This window comes from Alternaria burnsii, assembly GCF_013036055.1.
Source record: "Alternaria burnsii strain CBS107.38 chromosome Unknown 728, whole genome shotgun sequence".
Taxonomy (NCBI): domain Eukaryota; kingdom Fungi; phylum Ascomycota; class Dothideomycetes; order Pleosporales; family Pleosporaceae; genus Alternaria; species Alternaria burnsii.
Genome location: NW_024066122.1, coordinates 454753 through 475933, shown reverse-complemented (window position 1 = coordinate 475933; position 21181 = coordinate 454753). Strand labels below are relative to the sequence as shown.

Below are 21181 nucleotides of genomic sequence, written 5' to 3'. Positions count from 1 at the left end.
TCAAAAGTGATGAAGATTGTCGACATCATTTCGATGGTATACACCTTCCCGATTGCTACTGGACTTGATGTATAGTAGCAGCAGCCGAAGATGTTGCGTCTACTGTGGACGTCAATGGCACAGGACTATCCATTAGACTACGCGTCAATAGCCTCACTGTTGGTTTGGAAAGAATAACTGCGATTCCTGCGAGGAGGGTGTGCATTGAAGTTCGAGCGTTGCCAAGATTGGAGCCAGCAACGTTTTGACAGGTCGTTCGAAACGTTGGTCGCTCCATGATACTGCAGAGACGCGTGCGCCGCCCCTTAGTGGCGGCTTCAGAAGAATGTGTCAATCAATACTGAAGCGATGGTTACGCAATGATGCCTGTCAAGTAGGCAGTGTTGGGTGCATGGACATCATGTAGAGTGCTGCAAAGTGCAGGTGTGACGAAGGATCCGCAATGAGCGACTAAACATCAGCATACGAACGAAGTATAGAAGAGAATTCCATGAGCCCACAATCTGAGTGACGCGTGGCAGGCCTACACATGAAGCCTGGAAACGACTGCGCCTTCAAAATCGACTCGCATGGAATGTGGAGGTCTTTCTCTCAGCGCCGCTACCGCTCTGCGTGGGCCCAGTCGCTGGATTCCAAAGTTTTTGTGCTGTCCACACATTTTCACTTCTGTCATTTAGTTCAGTTGTCGTGCAACGTGCTCTGGCCAAGATTGGTGTTGCTAAAGTTTGGTCCCGGTGCACGGGACTCGCGTTGTGTGCTCAAGCTGATCACCTGTCCACAACTAAATGTAAACTGATACTCACTCGGGGTACAGTGCCCTCGGGATAGCCGCTACCGAGTAATGTGGGCATAACCTCATTGTTACTGGCTTTCAACCGCACGTAATCTCAATAAACCCCCGCATTCGATAGAAACATGCCCTTGCACTTGCTCGGTGCCTTCATGGACGTAAAAAGTCTACACAATCGACATCAGCCAATTATCGACGCAGGCGATCTCATACCAAAAGTGTCTTTGTATTCAATAGTCCGTTCGAAGGAGCAAGCAACACTGCAAGCTACTTCGGAAGCATGTTGTCAGGCGTATCCTCGTTGCTGTTGGCCATGACGATTCAGGCACATTGTGAGCTTGTAGTTAGACATGCGCATCTACGCCACAGCGATCATTCGATGCGGGTCGGGGGGTGCGGGACGGTGATGGATTTCTTAGTACCGCCCTACATTTGATGAGAGGTTTCGGAGTCTCTGCAACAGCTTACGACAGGCTCGGGCCGATGTTTTAGATCTCGCGCGCCGTTTCACCCGAGGATCTTCAAAACAGGAGACATCACTGACAACTTCGAGAAGGCCTTTTATATGCGATGCGATCCGATGCGAAAGCTTGGTAAGTTTCTGTAAGGATAACACCTCGTTTGATATTTGCCGGTAGCCGAGTGCACCGGGAGCGTCCTGGCCTGAGTGCACGTCGCAGTTTCAAGGTGAACAAGACCCAGTGTCGAGCATCAGCGTGGAAGATGCATAGACAGTGTGCGAGGTGTCATTGCTGCTTTTGTACAGCCGCTCATCTTGAGATGTATTGTCTTCGCGCGTGGGTGAGAGAACACTGCCGCTTACTAATGTGAATCAGGCACAGAACAGCCAGAACTTTCAAGAAGTCCGCAAGAGTCGGCAAAAAATCCCAACGTTGTCAGAAGCAGAAAACAGGGCAGTGCAACATGCCCCTCAGTTTGTTGACGAGTTCATGGGTAGACATGTGTGAAGATGGAGTCGAGTTTCGATCCTTGTTTAACCTGTGGAGCCTTAGGCAGGGGCAAATTACCAGAATCGCTAGCGAGCCGCCACCGAAGACAATACCGCATATGTGGAGATGATGCCAAACACTAGGACTATCAGTCACTGTGGTGCCTTTGTCGAAGTACTACTCGTTGGAAAGTTTAGGCTGGCCTTGTGATTGAGTACCGCAGTCGCTGCACATGACCCTTGTTATTAGCTGGGTACGTGAGCGCATCATACCGTTGTGCTAACGATGTCGGATACTGGGACATAGATATGCCACTCACGGCACAAATCCAGTCCTTGTCCACTGTCGGTTGAGATGGTGCTCTACGTTGCCCAGAGTGTTGACGGCTGTAGAGAGAACGGCCGAGATGCGATATACCAAGGCGACGCTATTGATCGATGACGCTACTGGTAGCAATACCAGGGGACCGCGGACAACGAAAACAAAACGGGTATCCATTCTCACGTTCCCCATGGACTTGCAACGCACGCGGCACAACACGTGCATGTTCTGGACTTGGAGATGCAAAGCTGAATCGAGACCCTGCAGATGTCTTTTTGGCTCAACATCAGGCTTGGTATACATCTCGGCGTGTGGCTTGGACGTCTGTTAAAATTCTCTAGATACTAACCGAACGAGTCAAGTGACACATACCGATTTATCCTGTTTTGGTCTTCGTGCAGCCAATTATGACATATGGCATCATCTTCTGCGATTTACTTAGCTAAGCCTCGAGAGAGCCATCATGTTTGCATGCTTCAGCTGCGGTCACTCCGCACCACATAGCGTGAACTTGACTGCATGGCAGTCTTGATGACTAGTGATCTGATGAAGCTAAGCCTGATATTCTTATTAGCAGGACGTTCGACACTCGGAGTCAAGTCAATCTTAGACGTATGATCTCTGTTGCTGGCAACGGCAAGAACATCCTCTCCGCTCAGTATGGATCGACCAACGTGCACGAGGGCCAGGAGATCAATTTCGATACCACATATGCTGGAAGCGTGTCGACCAAGGGCTTCTGTGGCACTGATTGTTGCGAGAAGACGGGATGGGAGTGGCATGTGTGCTCCGAGGTTTAGGCTACGACATCATCGCAACCCACCCATCCACAGCTCGACCGAGCTTCATCTTTCCTTGTCTACATCCTAGAACTCACTTGAACGGTGCTTCCTATACATAATCCAGTGCTGTGATATAATGCAATGTAATCATATTTCTAACCTATCATCGCGCTGCTTTCTTGTGATGACGCTTTGTATGACACCCTCAAAGCAATTGGCCTCATATTATCGTCAACATCTCCCCTTCGTCTTTGTCTCCTTCTCCATTCATATACCCATGAAGATATGCATCACCCACGATTCTGTACCTTTCTTCAGATTTTCTCAACACAAATGGAAGTCTGCACCCTACAAAGAAACCAACACTATCACCTACCTTCGCCGAGATCGGCAGCAAACCGATCCCACCCAATCTTGTTACACCAAACTGCCGGCCCGACTTCCACCTACTGAAAGCCGCATCGAAGTCTTTACATGCATGCATGTTTGCAACTTGAACGCTTTGCCAAAAGGCGTCCCAAAACCTATAGCATGAGCGAGCTAACCAAGGAAAAGCGAGGTTTCTAGCGCACGAAAAGAGCCAATTTCCCTGGAAGCGGTATGTTAAGGTTCGAAAAGAGATAGCAGAAATGCCAAAAAGCAGCCATTTCATATTTCGGGCTTTATGGCGCCACAATTCGATACGCATGAAGGTAAGCCATTTAGCGAAGCTGCCATCATCAGTGGGGGGGTTGAGTGAATCCGTAAATGTGCCATTACAGCACAGAGTGCGCCAGAAGGCATTGTATAGAGATTCACCAGTAGGTTTGTAGGTGGGATGTGATCCGGCGCCAATAGGTGGTGTTGTCAGGTTTCCTTCTGGTGCTATGAGATCTCCTACACGTTGGAACCAGTCCTGGTACGCTATGATGTCTTTGATGGATTCCGAGCCACCACGTGGCGTGTTCAGATAATTCTCAGTTATAACGGGGACGGGAACAACGTGTGTTATCACATCAAAAACAGTGCCGCGAATGTGAAGAGACTAGCGGTTGTGTTAGTGCGAGTGAGATGCCAAAACTGAAGAGGAGCTTACGTCATCCCCTTCTCCATTGGTGAATTGTATGTCTGGGTTACGGTTGACCACCGGCTTCTTAGACGGGTATACCCATACCAAAGGTACATGTTGGAAACTTCTCCTCGAGCGAAAGTACACCACCCAACTCGGCTCCGTGAATTCGTGTTTCTCGTCTCTTGAGATGAGCGACAATACGTCCAACTCAGAACCCACCGTGGATCCTATAGTACCGTTCAGAAACATACGACTAAGCTCCTGGGTTAAGTCTTGATAGCTTTTGGAATAATCAACGAAGCTTTCATCAATATCTTCCATCAGTCCAACAAGCGCAAACATCCTATCTCGCGGATCCGTTGCCTCGAAAGAGGAAGTTCTCATCATGAGGCTCAGGGCATCGATCGACCCTTGCTCTCGTAAACTTTTGATCTCCTGCAGCCAGGGTGCGCATCTCATCCTATATATTCGCGCGTGGTCCTTCTCTATCGCCCTCACGGCAGCAGTAGTCAAGTAGACACAAATCGACAGATGCGCAAATCGTCTCATTGCTTGGAGAACAGGGAATTCCTCGTTGAGCGTTCGTGCCCCACACCACATTGTAACCTGACGTGCGAGCAAAAATTCTTGGATACTGGAAAACATCAGCAAAAAGCCATACCATGAGTAGGTTCAAGGACGATGTGTTACGTACATCCACATACGACTGAACCACGGTCGTAGGAGAAACGCAGCCAGCGCATTCCAGGACACTTGTGGTACGTTTGAAGATAGCCACGCGTCATGCGCTAGGACATCCCGAGAATGGTCCAAATGCGAGACCTTCGGAGTGCTAGCCCACACCACATGGATGAGCCTCAGTACGTCCACCGCCAATCTATCGGTCGCTTTTGCTTCACCCAACCATACGACCACGCAATCCGCTCTGGAGTATATTTGATCCATCATGCGAACTTGAGACGTGCGTTCAGAGTTATTTGACTGATCGATGCAGATGGCGTCGACCCAAAGAGGTATGTTGGTGCCTCTGTGACGGTATTCGAGTAAGAAAGCATGTAGATTAGGCGTTACGAAGAGGGGACGCGAGTTGCATGTTATTTCGATAAGGGAGTGATTTGGGCCCCAGCAGTATGACAACGCATAATAAGAGATTGAAGTAGTATCCAGATATGTTTCCGCGAGCTGGCATCGCAGTGGAGTTTCGCGGTCGCCTGGTTCGACGGCAAGCAGGCGGATAGTGCGGCTGGCGAGCTCATGGGGATAGATAGATGGATCAGCCATAGTGAAGTGCAGGCGCGTTTTTTTTTTAGCAACGGTTGGTTTCAGTCATAAAAGGTATAGAGGATGAGAACGGAACTTTATGTTGGCGGCTGAGGCTGAGTGACATATCTATGTGCGCCACGCTCGCTCAGCCATGTTCAGCCTGGTGACCTGACGCGATAAGCCACCTGCATAGACCAGAAGACGGGTGAACTGGCCGACGATAGAACAGTTTTTATGAAGGTGCAAACTGGACGTTGCATCGCCAAAGCTTCGATAGATATAGTGCGGAGCTGCACTTATGGCGATGAAGAAGGAGAGGTCGGGAGGAATGGTATTGCTCTGGCGGGGCATGGGCGCTAATTTGTACTCGTGCTAGCGCCGTTTTATGTCGCGCTTGACATCTGAATCTCAGCCTTCTCTCACACTTTCAACATCATTTAAGCTTCCTACCCTTTTCCTCACCAGAGTGTAAGCTGAAGCGTGGCTTACTCAAATTTTCCAATAAGGAAGTTAGGTTTCCTCTTTCCTGAACTTGCCAGCTTTCCTTAGCGCTCAAACCTGATATATCATGTCGCCGAGTCCTCGAACGTGCATCAGATCAACGACAACCCCATGGTAACGATCGCGCAACGTCTGGTGAAGGGAAAGCAGTCAGGTGTTTGCCTTTTGTCCTTTCGATAACAGATCAGAAGGAGCTTCTCATTCGCGAGACATCGACGCTACATGAGAACATACATGCAGCTTAACGACAACATCGGGAAACATCTACAAGTAGTTTGTGAATTCTAATATCGCAATAACACGCACCAGATCGCACACACTATCGACACATTGTAAGACAAGTACGCTGGACTTTGTTTCCGCAAGACTATCCATTACAAGACTTTTATGCCTGTCCAACCAATATGCCCCTTGTACCCCTAAGCGAATCCAGTCAAAAGAGCTGTGGGGTTTGGTACCTCGATACGTACCTATGTTTCGCACAACTATCATACACCAACGGATATACATACCAGATACTAGTAATTGTATACGCGTAATGTAGCACTGAGGAATGTTCAAGATGACATGCATCACCCAAGCTCGAGAGTCTGTACTAATGACCGTCAAAGGTTTAAGATACATATGTCTGGTCCAAATCGACAACATACCTCGTTAATTTTCGCCCGCCTACTAAAACCCCGAATCCTGACAGCCATCATGCGTTTCTCGACCGTCATCCTCCCAGCCCTCATCGGTCTCGCATTCGCCGCAGATTCGTCAACGTAAGTGCTCCTTCACGCATGTAACGCTTGATCCCCTTTTCTCTCATAGACTCCATCGCCGTACTGACATCATATTTTCCAGCAATGTCTCCCAACCCATGTCTTCCGTCGCAGCTTCCCTATCATCCGCAGCCTCGTCCAAGGTGGAAGAAACCATGTCCAAAACCACTCCAGCAGCTACTCCCAGCATCACTGACAAGGGAACCTATTCGTCTTACAGCGCTGTATCGACAGGTGCTGCTACTGCTATCAACGCTGGGGAAGCGGGTGGTGTGGCGGTAGCCGTACTGGGAGCTATTGCTTGGGCGTTGTAGGTGCAGGCTAGGGTAGTTTAGGATGCACAATCCACCTCACCGATTATAAGAGGGAAAAGAAAGTCCGAAGAGAGGATTCCTGTTCGATGGATGAGGAAAGGGTCAATGTATAACAGTTGGATCGCGAGAAGAAGAGAAAGAAGTGTTTGAATAAAACCATATCAGTATTCAATTCATTATCGAACCGATAGCTAAGCATCGTACGCAAATATCTTACAAAACCATTCCCTTTCCATATATATATATATGCTACCCATTACTCCATCCGATGCATTTCATGCCCTAGCAAATCATCGTTCCATCCATATCATGTCCATCCATCCATCTACAAGATAGCGATCCTTCTAACCTGCACCTTCTGCGCCTTGGGAACAGTGACCCTGAGCACACCATCCTTGAAGCTAGCGCCCACATTGGCTACATCGATGCGTTCCGGAAACCTAAAGGTGCGCTCAAACGACCCGTGGATGCGTTCTTGTTGTTGCGATTGCTCCTGTGGCTGTTGTTGTTGTTGTTGTTGTTGTTGTTGTTGTTGTTGTTGTTGTTGTTGTTGTTGTTGTTGTTGTTGCTGCTGAACTGGTGCTTCAGGTTGTGGCTGAGTTGCTACCGCAGTCTCGGTGGAGGCAGGCTTTTCAACTGCCTTCTCCTTGCCCTTGGGCTCGCGGGGTTCGGTAGGAGATGAAGGGCGCGAGTTGGGGAAGTCGGCGGCAAGGTCTTCAAAGTCGTCCTCTACGGTCGCTTGATATGACTTCTGACTTGCGGTATCGCTGATGCTGTCGGTATCTGGTGTCGCGGCGCCGGTCGTTGTAGTGTCGGCGTCGGTAGTGGTCTCGACTTCCTGTTCGGATTGCATGGCAGTGGGGTGTTGGTCGGCAGGAGCGGACATGGGCTCGGCTTCGATTTGAAGTTGCTGTGCCTGAGGCTGCGACGGCTCCGACTGCCAGTGGGTGTTGCCCGCAATCTTCAGCGTCTGTTCATCGATGACCTCGATGTTGATGTTGTCTTGATTGAAGCCATGGATGTCGCCGTCTACCTGCCATCCCTGCTCCACCGGGTTGACTTGGAACTCGGCGCGAAGGGCGCGCTTGCGTTGTAGCTGTCGCTGGCGGTAGGCTTCGCGTAGGGCCTCGCGGTGTGCCTCGATCTGTGCCTGGCGCTGTGCTTCGCGGTCGATCTCGCTCAATAGCTCATCAACCTGGCTGAAGAAGTTGTTGTAAGGCGAGTATTGGGGACGACGAGGCTGAGGTCGAGCGACGCGGTAACCGTGCGAGGGTCGTGATACTGGGGCGCAGTAGCCAAAGGGGTTGCACTGCGGTGCCTGGTAGGCGGGTGCGAAGCGGGGGGTAAGGACAAACGCCATTGCTGGGATTGTTCGTTCGGGAAGAGAGGCTTGTGGATTGATGTGCAGAATAGTAGTGGCTGATGAAGCTCAAGAGTAGTTGTAGATGGGAAATGTGTAGATGTGCTGGTCTTTGAATCTGATGATGGGCTCATGGAGAGCCGCAACACATTCCTTTATAGGCATGTTGGAGGCGTTCAAGGCAGCAGTCGATTGCGTGCGCGTGGATGAGAAATGCTGATCTCGTAAGAACAGGACGATGCTGGAAGAACGTAGACGATGCGCGACGATTGGTGATGCTTCGAGCTTTGTCACGAAGACGCGTGAAGATTCGCGACGCTTCTCGAAGCTTCTACGTCATCTGGTGGCCGATGTGGCTCGTGCACGCTTGTGCAACGCCGCAGCCTCCCTCACCAACATATTGACCAAAATCACTTTGCATCTTGGCATATTTATTATTGACATTGCATCTCATGATTGCATTAACATTCCATCTACATTATCGCAAGTCTCTAAAGTCCATTCACACTTCCCCTAGGCCTTGTACCTAGCAGGCATCGCAGCCTTGAGCAACTTGGGGAAGTTGGGAGTGCCCAATCCGGAAACCGGGTCCCATCCCGCTGTAGCGTTCCAGCTGGCATATGGGATGACAGGGCTACCGTTAGGTGCGCCGTGGAACCGTGCGTGGCCATCACAGCCAGTGCTACCACCAAGAACAATGTCGTTGAGCGCATCAGGGTTGGAGTACAGCAGGGGGTTCAAGAAACCAAGAGCAGGCTTCTTGGCCCTCAGACGTGCGTCATTGAGGAGGGCGACGATACCACCGAAAGCAGGAGCGGAGCACGAGGTACCCTGGTATCCCTTGAGAGAACCCTTGTCGTAAACCTAAACAGAGTCAGTCTTTGTCTCGCGTGCAGTTTGTAGAGGAACATTTCTTACCCTGTAACCGAAACCCTGTGCCGAGACGTCGGGGAAACCGCGACCGTGACGGTTGAAGTAGGGCTTGTTCTTCTGGCCGAGCTTGTGGAAGTAGGCCTTGACAGCATCGTCCTGGTAGCTGGGGCGCTTCCAGTAGTCGGAAAAGCCGCCGGAGGAGAAGAAAGTAGCAGTCTCATTGAGGTAGCGGGTCGAGCCGACCGAGGTGACAAAGGGGCAGGCAGCGGGGTACTGGGGCTGGAACTTGGTAGTGTTCTTGCCATCGTTGGAAAGGCAGGCAGAGCCAGTACCAGAGTCACCGGACGAGAAAATGACTGAGACACCGCGGCTGCCGAGCTGAGCGAACAAGTTGCAGACGCTGAGAGCGTACGACTTGGGTACGCTCTGCTCGTTCTCGCCGTACGAGGTCGAGATGACCTGGGGAAGGTCCTTCTGCGGGAGCTTGAGCACGCTCTGGAGGAACTCAAGGTAGGGCTCGTTGGCGCTGTCCGCCTCATCGGGCTGGTCGAGATCAGCGACCCATGGGCCGCGTCCACCAGTGCTGTACTCAGTAACAGGCAGGGGCTGGGCAAGACCAAGCATGTACTGCAAATCCAGGTTGGCCTCGCCACTGTCGTCGGCAGAGGTTTGATCGTTCAAGCCGCCGTTGAACTGGACAACAGAAAAGTTCTGACCCACAGCCTCGGGCAGGATGTTCTTCTCGAAGAGGGCAAGGTCGCTGTAGCGCGCGTACTCCTCGAGGTAGGAAGCAAATGCTGCCTTGCTGCCGCTCTTGGGGTCGGGAGTGTAGTCAATCTTGTAGAGCTGCTTCAAGCACTGGGGAGTGATGGAAGCATCACAGTTAACAGTGACGTTGGGAGAAGAAGCGAGCTGGATGCTGAAGATCTCGCGCTCAGTCTCGTGGTTCGCACGAATAGCAGCGAAACGAGTGGTCGGTTGAACGAGGTTGATGTGCCCGGCAATCTCATCTGGAACGGAGTACTCGAGCGTACGGAGAACCTTGCGAGGTGTGCTCTCCTCGCTGACGAACCAGGAAAACTTGGTTCCGAGGAGCTCGTTGGCAACACCGACGGTGGTCTTGAAGGTCACCCAGTCGGCATCGGTCTCGAAATTCTCGATACCGGCGGCCTTGAGCCAGGCAGAGACCGAGGAAACGGTCTCCTCGCTGGGCATGAGCATGCGCTTCATCTCCTCGTGCGACTCAAAGTGCTGTCCGTACTTTGCGTTCGAGGGAGTGGAGATGTCCATGACGGTCTGCTCAAAGCCTGCGGTATCGCCTTGCTGGAGCGCGATCTGGAGCTTGAGTGTGTGCGCATCCGATGCCGGGCCCTGAAGCTTCCATCCTGCTGGCCGTTAGCATTGATCGTAACTCGATGAGACGTATAGCTCACCCTCCGGAACCTCGAAAAGCTTCTCAAACGGCTCGGCGAAGGCCTGCATAGCCAACAACGAGCCGACGATGAATGAGAGTACTGGAGCCATCTTTGCCACAACCGGTATTGCCTTGAGCGAAGGTAGTCCGAAGCGAAAGCGGATGAAGAGGCCATGAGAGCAGGACAGTATAGTACTTTTATACCGCTCCCGCAGTCGACTTCAGACCCTGCATATTGGATATCGACCTACCTCATGTAGTTTAGAATACTTAAACTGGCTCATCTCGCCATGCGCGTATGCGACGCGTTGAGCGGGACTAATCGTACCCAAGCAAGTGGCTAAGGAAGACAAGCCTCGGGGTGGAGTCCTTGACGAGGCTTGTGTGCCGGATAAGCTCCTTCTTGTTTTGGCCTTGGTACTGCGATAACATGACCGATTGCCCCACTTGGCCTGTTGTGATAGGCCGATGGCGTCCGGTGCGGGATTGCTAGCACCGGTTTTGGGCTGCCTGCATGGGATGGCGTTATAGCCGGACCGTTGCCTCGGCCACAGATCATGCAAGGCACATACGAGCACCTTCCGCTAACAACATAGTATTGGTGTGTAGAGCATGTCATTAGCATCCGAGATCCTTCTGTGCTGTCTAGAAAATACGAGTGTACTTGTTTTCTACAATCTTCACAGCTAAACTAGAAGCTACGGCTTCTCGAGTCCAATTCGCGACCAGCATTTGATGGATAAACAACAGGCTATTCTGAAAGAGCAGCACTATATGAGCGCCGAAAATGCTCCGACTTGCGCCAATTCGTCAGATCTTCCTTCTCATTCCGCGAAAGTACGCCTTGGAAAGTCCTCTAGTGGTGGGCCATCGTAGTGACTCATTTGAGGCCACGACCAACAATTCCTCTTATGACGAACAACATCACCTTCCTCTTCCAATCCGAACCCCCAATGCAACGGCTTATGTGTATAGTGTCGCAATTGCTGGGCCGAGAAGCCATGGTAAGGATACGTGGGTGACGGCCACTGTAAACCTATATACCACATTGTCTGCCACATATATCGGTATAATATAAAGTTGCATGTGACAGAAGAACCTTCATCTATCGAGCATGTTCCGAGACCACGTTGATACATGAGAAGATTATCGGTAATTTGAGAGATTCTTTCCTCGATACTGTCCGTTCGCCGACGTTCAATACTTGCTGCTCGGGATTAGAAAACGACAAACTCGGTACATGTCTCACAGTTCACTTACCTGAGACTTCCGGTGGTATAGGAAGGCCTAATGTCCGAAGAGTGCCCTCATCACAGTAGCCAGCTGCCCCATTCGTGGCAACCCGGAAGCGATATGCGTCTCGGAAGACATAAGAGACCCAAACATGAAGTAGAAGATCACGACAGTACTCAGAAGGTACATCTCCGTCGAGGGATTTCACCCACCTAGTAGTGAAAGACTCGACCGCATCCTCGCAATCATAGTAGTCTATGAGTATGCCGACCTTGGCCAATAGCTCAAGATTGGCGTAGCGTGGGATCTTACGACCCTGTAGATGTAGCATGTTGAGGAAGATAAGAAAAGCCTCCTCTTCCCAGTCCTCGGCTACAATATAGTAGCGGCCATCTGGCTTCTTGTATCCCTCACGAAAACCGTCCGGCGATAGCATTTTCCTGAACACCGGAGAAGCCAGGGTAAGATGGCGCGAAGAAACACAGTACAGTACCGAGCCAACGGGAACGTCCGGAGTTGTATGCTCCAAGCTTGTCATTATGATACCCTCGGATGGTGCCTGATGAACTGTATTGTCGTTTGTATTCGTGGTCTCCACGTCCTCGGCCACCATGGAGAAAGGAAGTTGAGCGAGTGCATCGAGATTTTCGAATGGCGAGTTATCCCACAAGGCGAAGTATTCTGGGTTTCCTGGTGATCGTAAGATGATAATGGTATCCGCTTTCGGATCGATCACGTGTTGAACCGAAGCCATGATGTTTATATGTGGGCAATGTGTCGGTTGAGTGATTGTGGTTCGATGTTAGGAAGGGGATCTTGGAACCTCCTTTCGACTGGGTGGGCGTGAGGTCTTACGTGGACCGCTAGTAACACGTTGGGCGACCAGACGGTCGAGTGAAAGTCTGATAGTCGTTGTCGAGTGAAAACCAGATGCAGTGGTACTAGACTTCCATCGCCTATCTGCAAAGATTATGATTGAATACAGGGGGGGCCGAAGCTGTCGTAGAGGGGACGCCATTCACCACACCTAGGATGCGCATTGGCGCCTACACCAACGCCGGCCGTGGTTTCATGACGACCGTCTTCGATGGTAGTCCAATATACGCGTCCCGAAAGTTAGGAATACTTGAGGTTTATATCTGTTGAAAAGTTGACTAACTAAAGTGTATCAAGATAAGTTGTAATGTTTTTTCTACGCGTAAAGTAGTTCTTATATCTTTTAAACCTTTCTTTGTCTTAAAGTTGAACTGTATAGTTGTTTGTCTTAGACAGCAATATCGTATGCCGGACGTGTGAGAGAATAGTTTGACGCGTGACTAGAGGCAGAGCTGAGAATCTCCGGACCAGACGAAGGCAACTGTGTTCGCCCGATGTCAATATCGCGGCGCATGAGCTGTGAGGTTGCAGTACCAGCCGGACAAAAGCATAGGGCAAGAAGATGCGATGCGATGTGTGAGTTGATGATGCAGGCTTCGGCGGCTGGGTGCTACTTCCCCATTTGTACTAGCGCTGAGCACAAGCCCGAGCCCTCAGATTCGCCAGTCTAGACTGCAGCTTGTCTCCTTTTCGCTTGTTCGATACGCATCACATTACAACGCAAGCGATCGCTGCGACGAGTTGACCTACGGCTAATCCGGTGCCTATGACTCCTATCGTCGTCGCACTGCGCGAACGCTTAGTATACCGCCTGTTCAATCTTCGGCCCATCTGATACGTAAGCGCTTTCCGTTCTTTTTCGAGTTCTTTTAACCTGCGCGACATGTCGGCTTGAGAAGACTGCGATCCACTTGCTACTGAAGAAGATACAGTACTGGAGGCTCCGTAAACGGTGTTGTCTGAAGCAGACTGGGCTGTGCCTTTAATTCCTTGTCGACAGCGCTCGATCTCCAACTGCTGCTCGATACGTTCTGCTGCTGCCGAAATAGTCTCGTCGTCACGATCGATATACGCATCCCACGCCTTCCGAATATCGTCGAGCGTTACTTTTGTGTGGTCAATATCTTCGTCGACCGATCGCATGGTTCTAGTCATCTCGGTGACGGCGTCCTCGAGCTCACGCAGCTCTTCTCTTCGCGAAGAGTGAGCCATCTCCTCTATTTTCTCGTGGGCTTCTTTGGTCTTAGCCTGCAATGTCTCGATTGATCCTTTCAGATCGTCATACAGCACCTGACCGGCACCTGTCTCGTGGATGAGTCGATTCTCATCTACCAGTTCTCGCTGGAACGCCAGCGTTAGTCTTCTATCTTTGCTCACTATATGTTGAAGTATCCTCGCTGCGTCTATCTCTACGGCCGATAGCCTCACTAGTTTGCCACCTCCCCGTATAACATCCTGACGAATCTTCTCTTGGAGTTCCTCATGCCGAATTTCAGCTTTGGCGAGTTCATCTGCGGTGACTTTGTCCCACATCGTCGTTGCTACGATAATCCCCTTAAACATCTCTTCCCCACACATCTTCTTGAAAGCACTCAACGCTCGTACAGCGGAACCTTGAAAGCGATTGTTCGTTATGCAATGTAAGTAGATGATCCCACTAATTTTGATATCTCTCTCGTAGGCGGCTGCTAACCAGTATGCTAGTTCTTGTAATGTTTCGCCGTCAGACCGTCGACTGTCGTTAAAGCCAGGCGTGTCGATTAGATGAACTGTCCGTCCGAGAACGCATGTAGTATGTATGGACACTTGACTCGTACCTGTGTTACCAGTCAACGATCGACCGGGCTTCTTGTCCACGAGTATGCCTACATGATGAGAGTTCATGGCCTGACAAGCGCTCTGTAGGCTTGGTGCAGTGCTCAATGAAGGTAGACTTGCCGGCACCAGTCATTCCCATGACTGCGATGAAAACATCATCGGGACTACCCGTCGAGTCAGCTCTGTGCATCCGAAAAGTGAGAATATACCAACTCAACGGGCTGCAAGCTTCCAACATCTGTGGTTTCCATCGAGGGCAATAGGTGACTGTATGAAATTACAGACTAGCGAGTACAGTTGTGTCGGATTGGCATTCAGTTATCACTCTGCTATAATCATGTTGCGCCGCAGCTTTCCTTGCGGCTGAAAGTAAGTCAAACCATGTATATACTAGCGACAAGGTTGAACATCAGGCTTCCATCCTGTTACTTCAAAGCCACCAATCAGCATCACACACGTCAAGTTGAGTGCGACGGGCTGTGCTGCAGGACTACCGATGCAAGTAAGACTGCGCCTCCTCGTCTAGGTGCAGCCCGTGCACGGGTGCGCCTGCATGAAGCAAGCTAAGGTAAGCACTTCAGCTGGGATCGTCAGGACAGTGCAGCCTACTCGCAATAGCAACTTGATGCGTTTACACTTACTGTCATCAACTTGTCGCATCGTAACGCCATCACTCATCACGCAACTGACATTGTCGTAATGTACGCAACATGAGCACTTACAGAAGTTCTTCAACAAGAAGGGGGAGTTTCGACGTGCCGGACTCGGCGCGCTCATCTGGGAAACCCTCCACCTCACTTCCCTCATCGGCTCTGACTGTCACGGCTCTCAACAACAATGCACCGTCTTCTCAGTACGCTTAAAATCCCAAATTGACTCGCTTATCTAATTCATCAACAGAGCAATTGGCATACTCGTTATGGGGCTTACCGGTGCTGGCAAAAGTACCTTTATCTCACAAGTCACGCAGAAAAGTGCAGATATCGGGCATTCGCTAGAATCTTGTATGTTTGTTCATAATGATGAAGATTTAAGCCTAATTGTGTCAAGGTACAACTGATGTCACCTTTCGAACATTGCAACGAAAGAACGGCCAGGAAATATATCTTATCGACACACCAGGCTTCGATGATACCAAATTGGAATATGCGGCAGTCTTCCGAAAGATTGCTTCATGGATTTGTACCTACTGCGATGGCAATAGGCGCGGCCTTCGTATAGGTGGAATGATCTATGTTCAACGGATAACCGACATGCGAATGTCAGGATCTTCTCTCAAAAGCCTCCGAATATTCGAAAAGATTTGCGGCGAGCGAAATTTTCGGGATGTTGTGGTCGTAACGACTATGTGGGGGTCCTTGAAGACGAATGAAGCACGAGATGCCGCAGTGATGCGCATGAAGATGATGGAGGAAAGACCAGAGTTTTTTGGCAACTTGATAAGAGGTGGAGCTAGGATGGAGAAAAGCCAGGGTGATGGTCAGAACGGTGTTCGTATCGTCGAACTTCTGGCAGATAGGCGAAAAACGGTGGTGTTACAGTTACAACACGAAATGAGAGGTGGCATGAAACTGGAAGGAACGACAGCGGGCAGGTACCTGGAAGGTGAGCTTGTGCATACACGTGAAAGATACGAGGCGCAGAAACGAGAGCTAGAAGAGTGCGCTGAGGAAGTTCATGATGATGATGATCTCAGAAGCGAGTTCCTCGAGCAAATCGAAGACTGCACTCGCCTTGTGAACAACATTGTGGACGATCAAGGGAGTCTCTCCGTCACACTCGAAGATATGTGGAACGAGCAAGCGGTGAGCTGTGGAGCGGGTCGCGACGACCAGGCCGAGGACGCTACGCAAGAAAACACTTCCGCCCACATCGTTAAACTTGAGCACAAGATTCAAGGGCTTGAGAGAAAAATTGAAGCGCAGCGCGATGATCTCGACGCACAACGTGAAGAAATCGAGAGGATTGAGGCGGCTAGTAAGGAGATCGCAGAAGCTAAGGAACGCGACCAAGTCGCGCGTACTAAAGTGAAAGAGAGGCGAGCGCCTCATAATGAGGCTATTCTGTGGATGCAAAACTTCTTTGCTGGGAGACGCCCCGAAAACTTTGTACAGCCGCCACGTCGAGCTGACTCCATGCCGTTGGAAACGAAGGCGTCTAGAAAGTCTAGCATAACGTCCTGGCAAAAGCGAAGCCGATCGAAGAGCCGCCAGAGTCGCAAGCCCGACAATATGCGCACATATTCAGAAGAGCAAACAAAGCAGTCTTATATCGCTTCGCACTATCATCAAGGTCAATACACACACGAGCCTGGGTATCCTGGTGTATCGGGAAGTGACTACGAGAGCGGGATGAATAATTCAACACCTCAGATGTATATGCCACACCAGGCTCATTCATACACTCCTGTGGCTCTGCCTGCACCCAATGGGCAATACCAAGTACCGCCTCATGGAGTATCTATCGATCCCTCTAGGACAATGCGCAATCCGCCTCCGCCCTCGCAACCTCCTTTACGCAGAATCCCACCTTCTGTTGCTCCGCCACACCACCAGGTTGTTGTCAGATCTCCTTCTTATCCCAGTAACGCGCCTGGAGAAACCCATTATCGTGGGTAGTTTGCCCAGATTGGGACCATCTATTTTCTAGACTGGGCGTACAAACACAACTCTGCAACGACTACCAAAAAACTTCGTGCGCGTCAGTGTAACGTGATGTATAATGTAGCCATCCCTGGATCTGGAGTATCCCAGGGTCTGATCAGATGCATTCGTCTAATGCCTAAACTATTACAAAGTTCTGGCTACAAGAAACTGCCTCGCGTGGCGCAGTCCACGCATGGCATGTGGTTATGAAGAGTGGCTTTGGGACCAGCTACGCCATGCCATCTTCAAGGGTGCATGTACTGCCCCACCAGGACCATGCACATAATACGAGATGTGGGGGCTATTAAAGAGCTGAGAACTATCCGGTGAACTTCGAAAGACGGTTGCGCGATAGTTGCAGGGTGGGTCCCGCGTGATGGAGGGGCAGATGCAACGGTGGTTCGTCACCAACTAGCCTATCAGCCGCACCTGTGCGTTGTCACTTGATGACCAACCCGATGGCTTGCATATGGGCGAACGACACGAACATGGTACTTTCGAGGCGCAATGCTGGTCCAAGCTTCGTGTGAGTGTATGCATGAACCTGTAGTTCCCAGTCTAGGATTATATCTTAGCAAGTGGTTGCCTTCCAGCCTTATCGTCATTCTTCACGAGATGAGAAGCCCATATCGCTCCAACTGAAGTACGATAGCTTTACAGACTCTTTTTCTTCATCAATTGCATCAATACCATAGCAGCTATGAAGGACAGAGTGGACAGTCCTCATCGTGAGGTACCTGTCATTCCAGATTTGAAGTAAGTGCCAACCAATGTTTTGGCGAGTACTGGCTGATCGTTTTACAAAGACCTGACGACATCATAATCGCTGTGATGGGTATAACTGGTTGCGGCAAAACCACCTTCGTTAATCTGTTCTCTGATCGAAAGCTCGAGGTTGGACATGGACTGGACTCATGTGAGGACCGAAGTTTGCGGCAGAGACATTATCTCGACTAAGACTCTCTAGGTACCGTATCAGTGCAAGTCGTGCCCTGCACATTCGAAGGTGGCGCAAAGATTTATCTTGTCGATACTCCGGGTTTCGATGACACATATCGCACCGACTCTGAAATCCTGCGAGAAGTCGCGCTTTGGCTGAACAAGGCACACTCTGAGAAATTGCGACTAGCAGGAATAATCTTCCTACAACGGATATCAGATGTACGAGTAGGCGGTAGCGGAATCAAGAACATCAGAATGTTCCAAAAGTTATGCGGTGATGGTCCGCTTGCGAGTGTGGTATTAGCGACCACAATGTGGGATATGGCTACAAAAGACGCTGCAATTCAACGAGAAAAGGAGTTGAAAGAACAACCACAACTTTGGAAAAAGATGATAGATCATGGCAGTGTCGTTTTCCGTCACGACAAAAAAGAAGCGTCAGCGCTCAAGATCATTAAATATCTGATGAAAAAGAAGAGACCCGTCACGCTCGACATCCAGCGCGAGATGGTCGATGAGAAGCGCGAACTGATCGATACGGGCGCTGGCGAAGCGCTAGCATCGAACATGGAAGCGCTCATCAAGCTATATGAAGGAAAATTGAGGAATCTAGAACAGGAATTCAGAGAGGCCCGCAAGGAGGACCGAGAAATGTTGGAAGAGCAAAAAAGAGAACATGAGGAAAGTCTTGCAAAGCAGCGAAGAGAGATGGAGAAGCTACATGTCAACAGGTTGCAGCTTATAGAAGAAGAGAAGAAGCGATTTGAAGAGAGCCAGAGGGAAGCTAAAGAAGAGATGCAACGTGTTAAAGAGAATTTTGCGGCAGAACTTGGAAAGCAGAAGAAACACATAAGAGAGCAGTACATTCGGGAAATGCAACGCTGTAATGTAATGTAGCGCTTAGAACCAAAGAATTTCGTTTATCTTGTTATCCAACCGAGATCATCCTTACCTACTAGGTCTAGGCACACACAAACACACGTCAGCAGGAGTTGATGGTGTAGTACGCGTGCGCTTAAGATGTATTAGATTGAACAGGACACAAAGCAGCGTATCTGCGGCGCTCCCACACCCGCGACTGGCCTATGTAGCACGCCATCTTCGCGCGCAAAAGAAGCAAAACCCGACCACCTCCGAAGGAAAAATATTCATTGCATCAGAGGGCTTCAGACTGACTATATCTTCATGTACATGCTGACCTTCTATCGAACGTTCGAGATCTTAAAGCCACCCGGTACAAGCTTTTGGAAAACACCAGAAGGATCATACTTCTTTGCCGCCGCCTTCATCTTCTTCACATTCTCGGAGCCATAACTGGCCAGCGGATCCTGTGTGTTATCCGCATAGTTCAGGTAGAGATATGGGTTGTCAGCGCCGATACTCTCAGCATACTCGCGAATCCGGTTAACGAGATCTGCGCCTGCGCCTTGGAAGAGGGCATCTTGTTCTGCGCCTTGCCAAGAGATGTAGGGTTGGTAGACTGATACGCATTAGCCTGCGATTATCTTTGGCTGTAGAGTCAAAGAGTGGACTTACGACACAACACTTGTTCGCCGAAACGTTCCAGACCCAGCATGTTACCACCTTTAGAGGCGCTCTGCCGCCAGTACGAAGGCGGAAGAGGTTGGTAAAGAACGTAGATCTGCCAGTCGCCCGTCGCTTTGGCTTTGAGGTTGGAGAGTACGTCCATGTAAATTTCATGCGCTTTAGTCATAACGCGGAGGTCATTGGCGAAAGTGAGTGTGCCAAAGTATACGCTGAAGATCTGGTCAACATCTGCTAAAGTAAATGTTATGACTGGCTTACCTATGGGTTGTAGCACCTGCAAGCTCTGCCGCCAGCGACGACATGTTCCTAATTCCTGTGGTATCGGAAATGTTGCCAGGAATCGCTAGAAACTCATCGTAGGCTGCCGGTCTTGGTACTGGCTCAGCATAATCATACGCATTCAAGATCAAATCAGCACCTGCGGAGCTTTGGTATACCGGCATGACGATGGCCGAACCCTTGGGTTGTTTGTCGATGTTGTTGGAGAAATTGATGAGGGCCTTGAAGTGGTCTTGTATGGTCGATTCCGGGTAGATGACAAGGCCACCCCAGAGGCCGGTGTAGTCAAAGGTACCAAACTTGAAGCTAGTGACGACGCCGAAGTTATTGTTGCCGCCTTTGAGGGCAGCAAAGAGGTCGGGATAGGAGGTCTTGGAGGCGGTCACAATACGACCATCGGCAAGAACGACTTCGAATTCGATCACGTTATCGCAGACCAAGCCCCGTCCTGGCGAGAAGTATGAGATACCACCACCAAGTGTAAGGCCGCCGACTCCGACTGTAGATGAACGCCCACCGCTCGTCATCACATTGAGAGGTTCAAGAACGTTGTATACGTCGTCCCACGTCGCCGCAGGACCAACCTTGACGAGAGTGTTTTGAGCATCATACTGAACGGTGTTGAGGTAATGCAAATCGAGAGTGACGCCATGCTCGATATTCGAGGCTCCAGCGTAGGGAGTGTGACCAGCACTGCGGATCGCAAATTTGCACGACTTCAGTAGACTGGCGGCTGTAAGAGTTTTGACAGCAAGTGCGACTTCCTTGGCTGTCTTGGGTTGGACGATGCAATTGGGTGTGATGACTTGCTGCTTCACGTCGAAGTAAGAGTCCTCCCGCGTCTCGTACGCGTCTTGACCGGGGAATAGCAGGCGACTTCTCAAGGAAGTGAGTGCCAGGGCGGAGCACTGCCATTGTTAACTAACGTTTCGAGTAGATTGAGCTCAGCCAGCAGCCTTACGCAATAGTCAGCCTGCACATACGGAACAACAGCCGCGACCGCCAACAGAGTAACGATCAAGCGAGCCATTATAATAGTGATCCCAACAACCAAAGAGAAGATATAAGGAGTACTGAATGATCGCGATCACAACGCAGGCTGCAGCTCGTTTTTCTACTCGTCTACTCGTTCCGACAAATTGACAACACAGCCTGAACAGGAAGGCGCAATCACTGCTTAACGCTGACTCGGCATATTAAACGAAGCTGGACTTTTGAAGGATTACCAAAATTGATTGAAGGACTAGATTTTTTGTAGCGTTGGATTTGTACCGTAGAGGGCATACAGCTGTCGGCGGTACACCGGTCGAATCTACGATTTATTCGCTAAAGCTGTGGCTTACAAGGGTGAAAGAACTCGTGTTCTTTGATGGGTGCTAGGGTACTCACACGCGGCTCGACCCTAAGAGTTGATTGGAGGATCTTTCCGCGTCCCTGATGGAGCGGACCGCGGGAGC

The 21181-nt window shown here is 50.3% G+C and overlaps 10 protein-coding genes across 10 annotated transcripts; 3 read left to right on the top strand and 7 right to left on the bottom strand.

Annotated features, from left to right (window-relative positions):
* Positions 1-2675: 2675 nt before the first annotated feature.
* GT037_009520 (uncharacterized protein) lies at positions 2676-2861 on the top strand (the record flags this gene model as incomplete). The annotated part of the gene is made up of 1 exon (XM_038934567.1): positions 2676-2861. One exon carries the CDS (start codon positions 2676-2678, stop codon positions 2859-2861), a length of 186 nt encoding a protein of 61 aa, XP_038782842.1.
* Positions 2862-3528: 667 nt separating this feature from the next.
* GT037_009519 (het-domain-containing protein) lies at positions 3529-4281 on the bottom strand (the record flags this gene model as incomplete). Its single annotated transcript, XM_038934566.1, has 2 exons — positions 3529-3867; positions 3919-4281. Coding segments are annotated over 2 exons (702 nt in total), but the record flags the coding sequence as incomplete, so codon positions are not given.
* A 285-nt stretch (positions 4282-4566) lies between these two features.
* GT037_009518 (het-domain-containing protein) lies at positions 4567-5175 on the bottom strand (the record flags this gene model as incomplete). The annotated part of the gene is made up of 1 exon (XM_038934565.1): positions 4567-5175. The coding sequence occupies one exon, from the start codon at positions 5173-5175 to the stop codon at positions 4567-4569; it is 609 nt and encodes a 202-aa protein (XP_038782840.1).
* A 1182-nt stretch (positions 5176-6357) lies between these two features.
* Positions 6358-6736, top strand: GT037_009517 (uncharacterized protein; the record flags this gene model as incomplete). Its single annotated transcript, XM_038934564.1, has 2 exons — positions 6358-6422; positions 6505-6736. The coding sequence occupies 2 exons, from the start codon at positions 6358-6360 to the stop codon at positions 6734-6736; spliced, it is 297 nt and encodes a 98-aa protein (XP_038782839.1).
* A 325-nt stretch (positions 6737-7061) lies between these two features.
* On the bottom strand, positions 7062-8096 carry GT037_009516 (uncharacterized protein; the record flags this gene model as incomplete). Its single annotated transcript, XM_038934563.1, has 1 exon — positions 7062-8096. One exon carries the CDS (start codon positions 8094-8096, stop codon positions 7062-7064), a length of 1035 nt encoding a protein of 344 aa, XP_038782838.1.
* Positions 8097-8609: 513 nt separating this feature from the next.
* On the bottom strand, positions 8610-10493 carry GT037_009515 (tripeptidyl-peptidase 1 precursor; the record flags this gene model as incomplete). Its single annotated transcript, XM_038934562.1, has 3 exons — positions 8610-8960; positions 9015-10354; positions 10403-10493. 3 exons carry the CDS (start codon positions 10491-10493, stop codon positions 8610-8612), a joined length of 1782 nt encoding a protein of 593 aa, XP_038782837.1.
* Positions 10494-11635: 1142 nt separating this feature from the next.
* Positions 11636-12370, bottom strand: GT037_009514 (uncharacterized protein; the record flags this gene model as incomplete). Its single annotated transcript, XM_038934561.1, has 1 exon — positions 11636-12370. The coding sequence occupies one exon, from the start codon at positions 12368-12370 to the stop codon at positions 11636-11638; it is 735 nt and encodes a 244-aa protein (XP_038782836.1).
* An 830-nt stretch (positions 12371-13200) lies between these two features.
* On the bottom strand, positions 13201-14449 carry GT037_009513 (uncharacterized protein; the record flags this gene model as incomplete). Its single annotated transcript, XM_038934560.1, has 2 exons — positions 13201-14309; positions 14362-14449. 2 exons carry the CDS (start codon positions 14447-14449, stop codon positions 13201-13203), a joined length of 1197 nt encoding a protein of 398 aa, XP_038782835.1.
* Positions 14450-15020: 571 nt separating this feature from the next.
* On the top strand, positions 15021-18794 carry GT037_009512 (uncharacterized protein; the record flags this gene model as incomplete). The annotated part of the gene is made up of 6 exons (XM_038934559.1): positions 15021-15163; positions 15211-15314; positions 15361-16573; positions 17616-17711; positions 17762-17871; positions 17923-18794. The coding sequence occupies 6 exons, from the start codon at positions 15021-15023 to the stop codon at positions 18792-18794; spliced, it is 2538 nt and encodes an 845-aa protein (XP_038782834.1).
* Positions 18795-19099: 305 nt separating this feature from the next.
* Positions 19100-20754, bottom strand: GT037_009511 (fad binding domain-containing protein; the record flags this gene model as incomplete). The annotated part of the gene is made up of 4 exons (XM_038934558.1): positions 19100-19377; positions 19434-19654; positions 19704-20632; positions 20686-20754. 4 exons carry the CDS (start codon positions 20752-20754, stop codon positions 19100-19102), a joined length of 1497 nt encoding a protein of 498 aa, XP_038782833.1.
* Between the last annotated feature and the right edge of the window lie 427 nt (positions 20755-21181).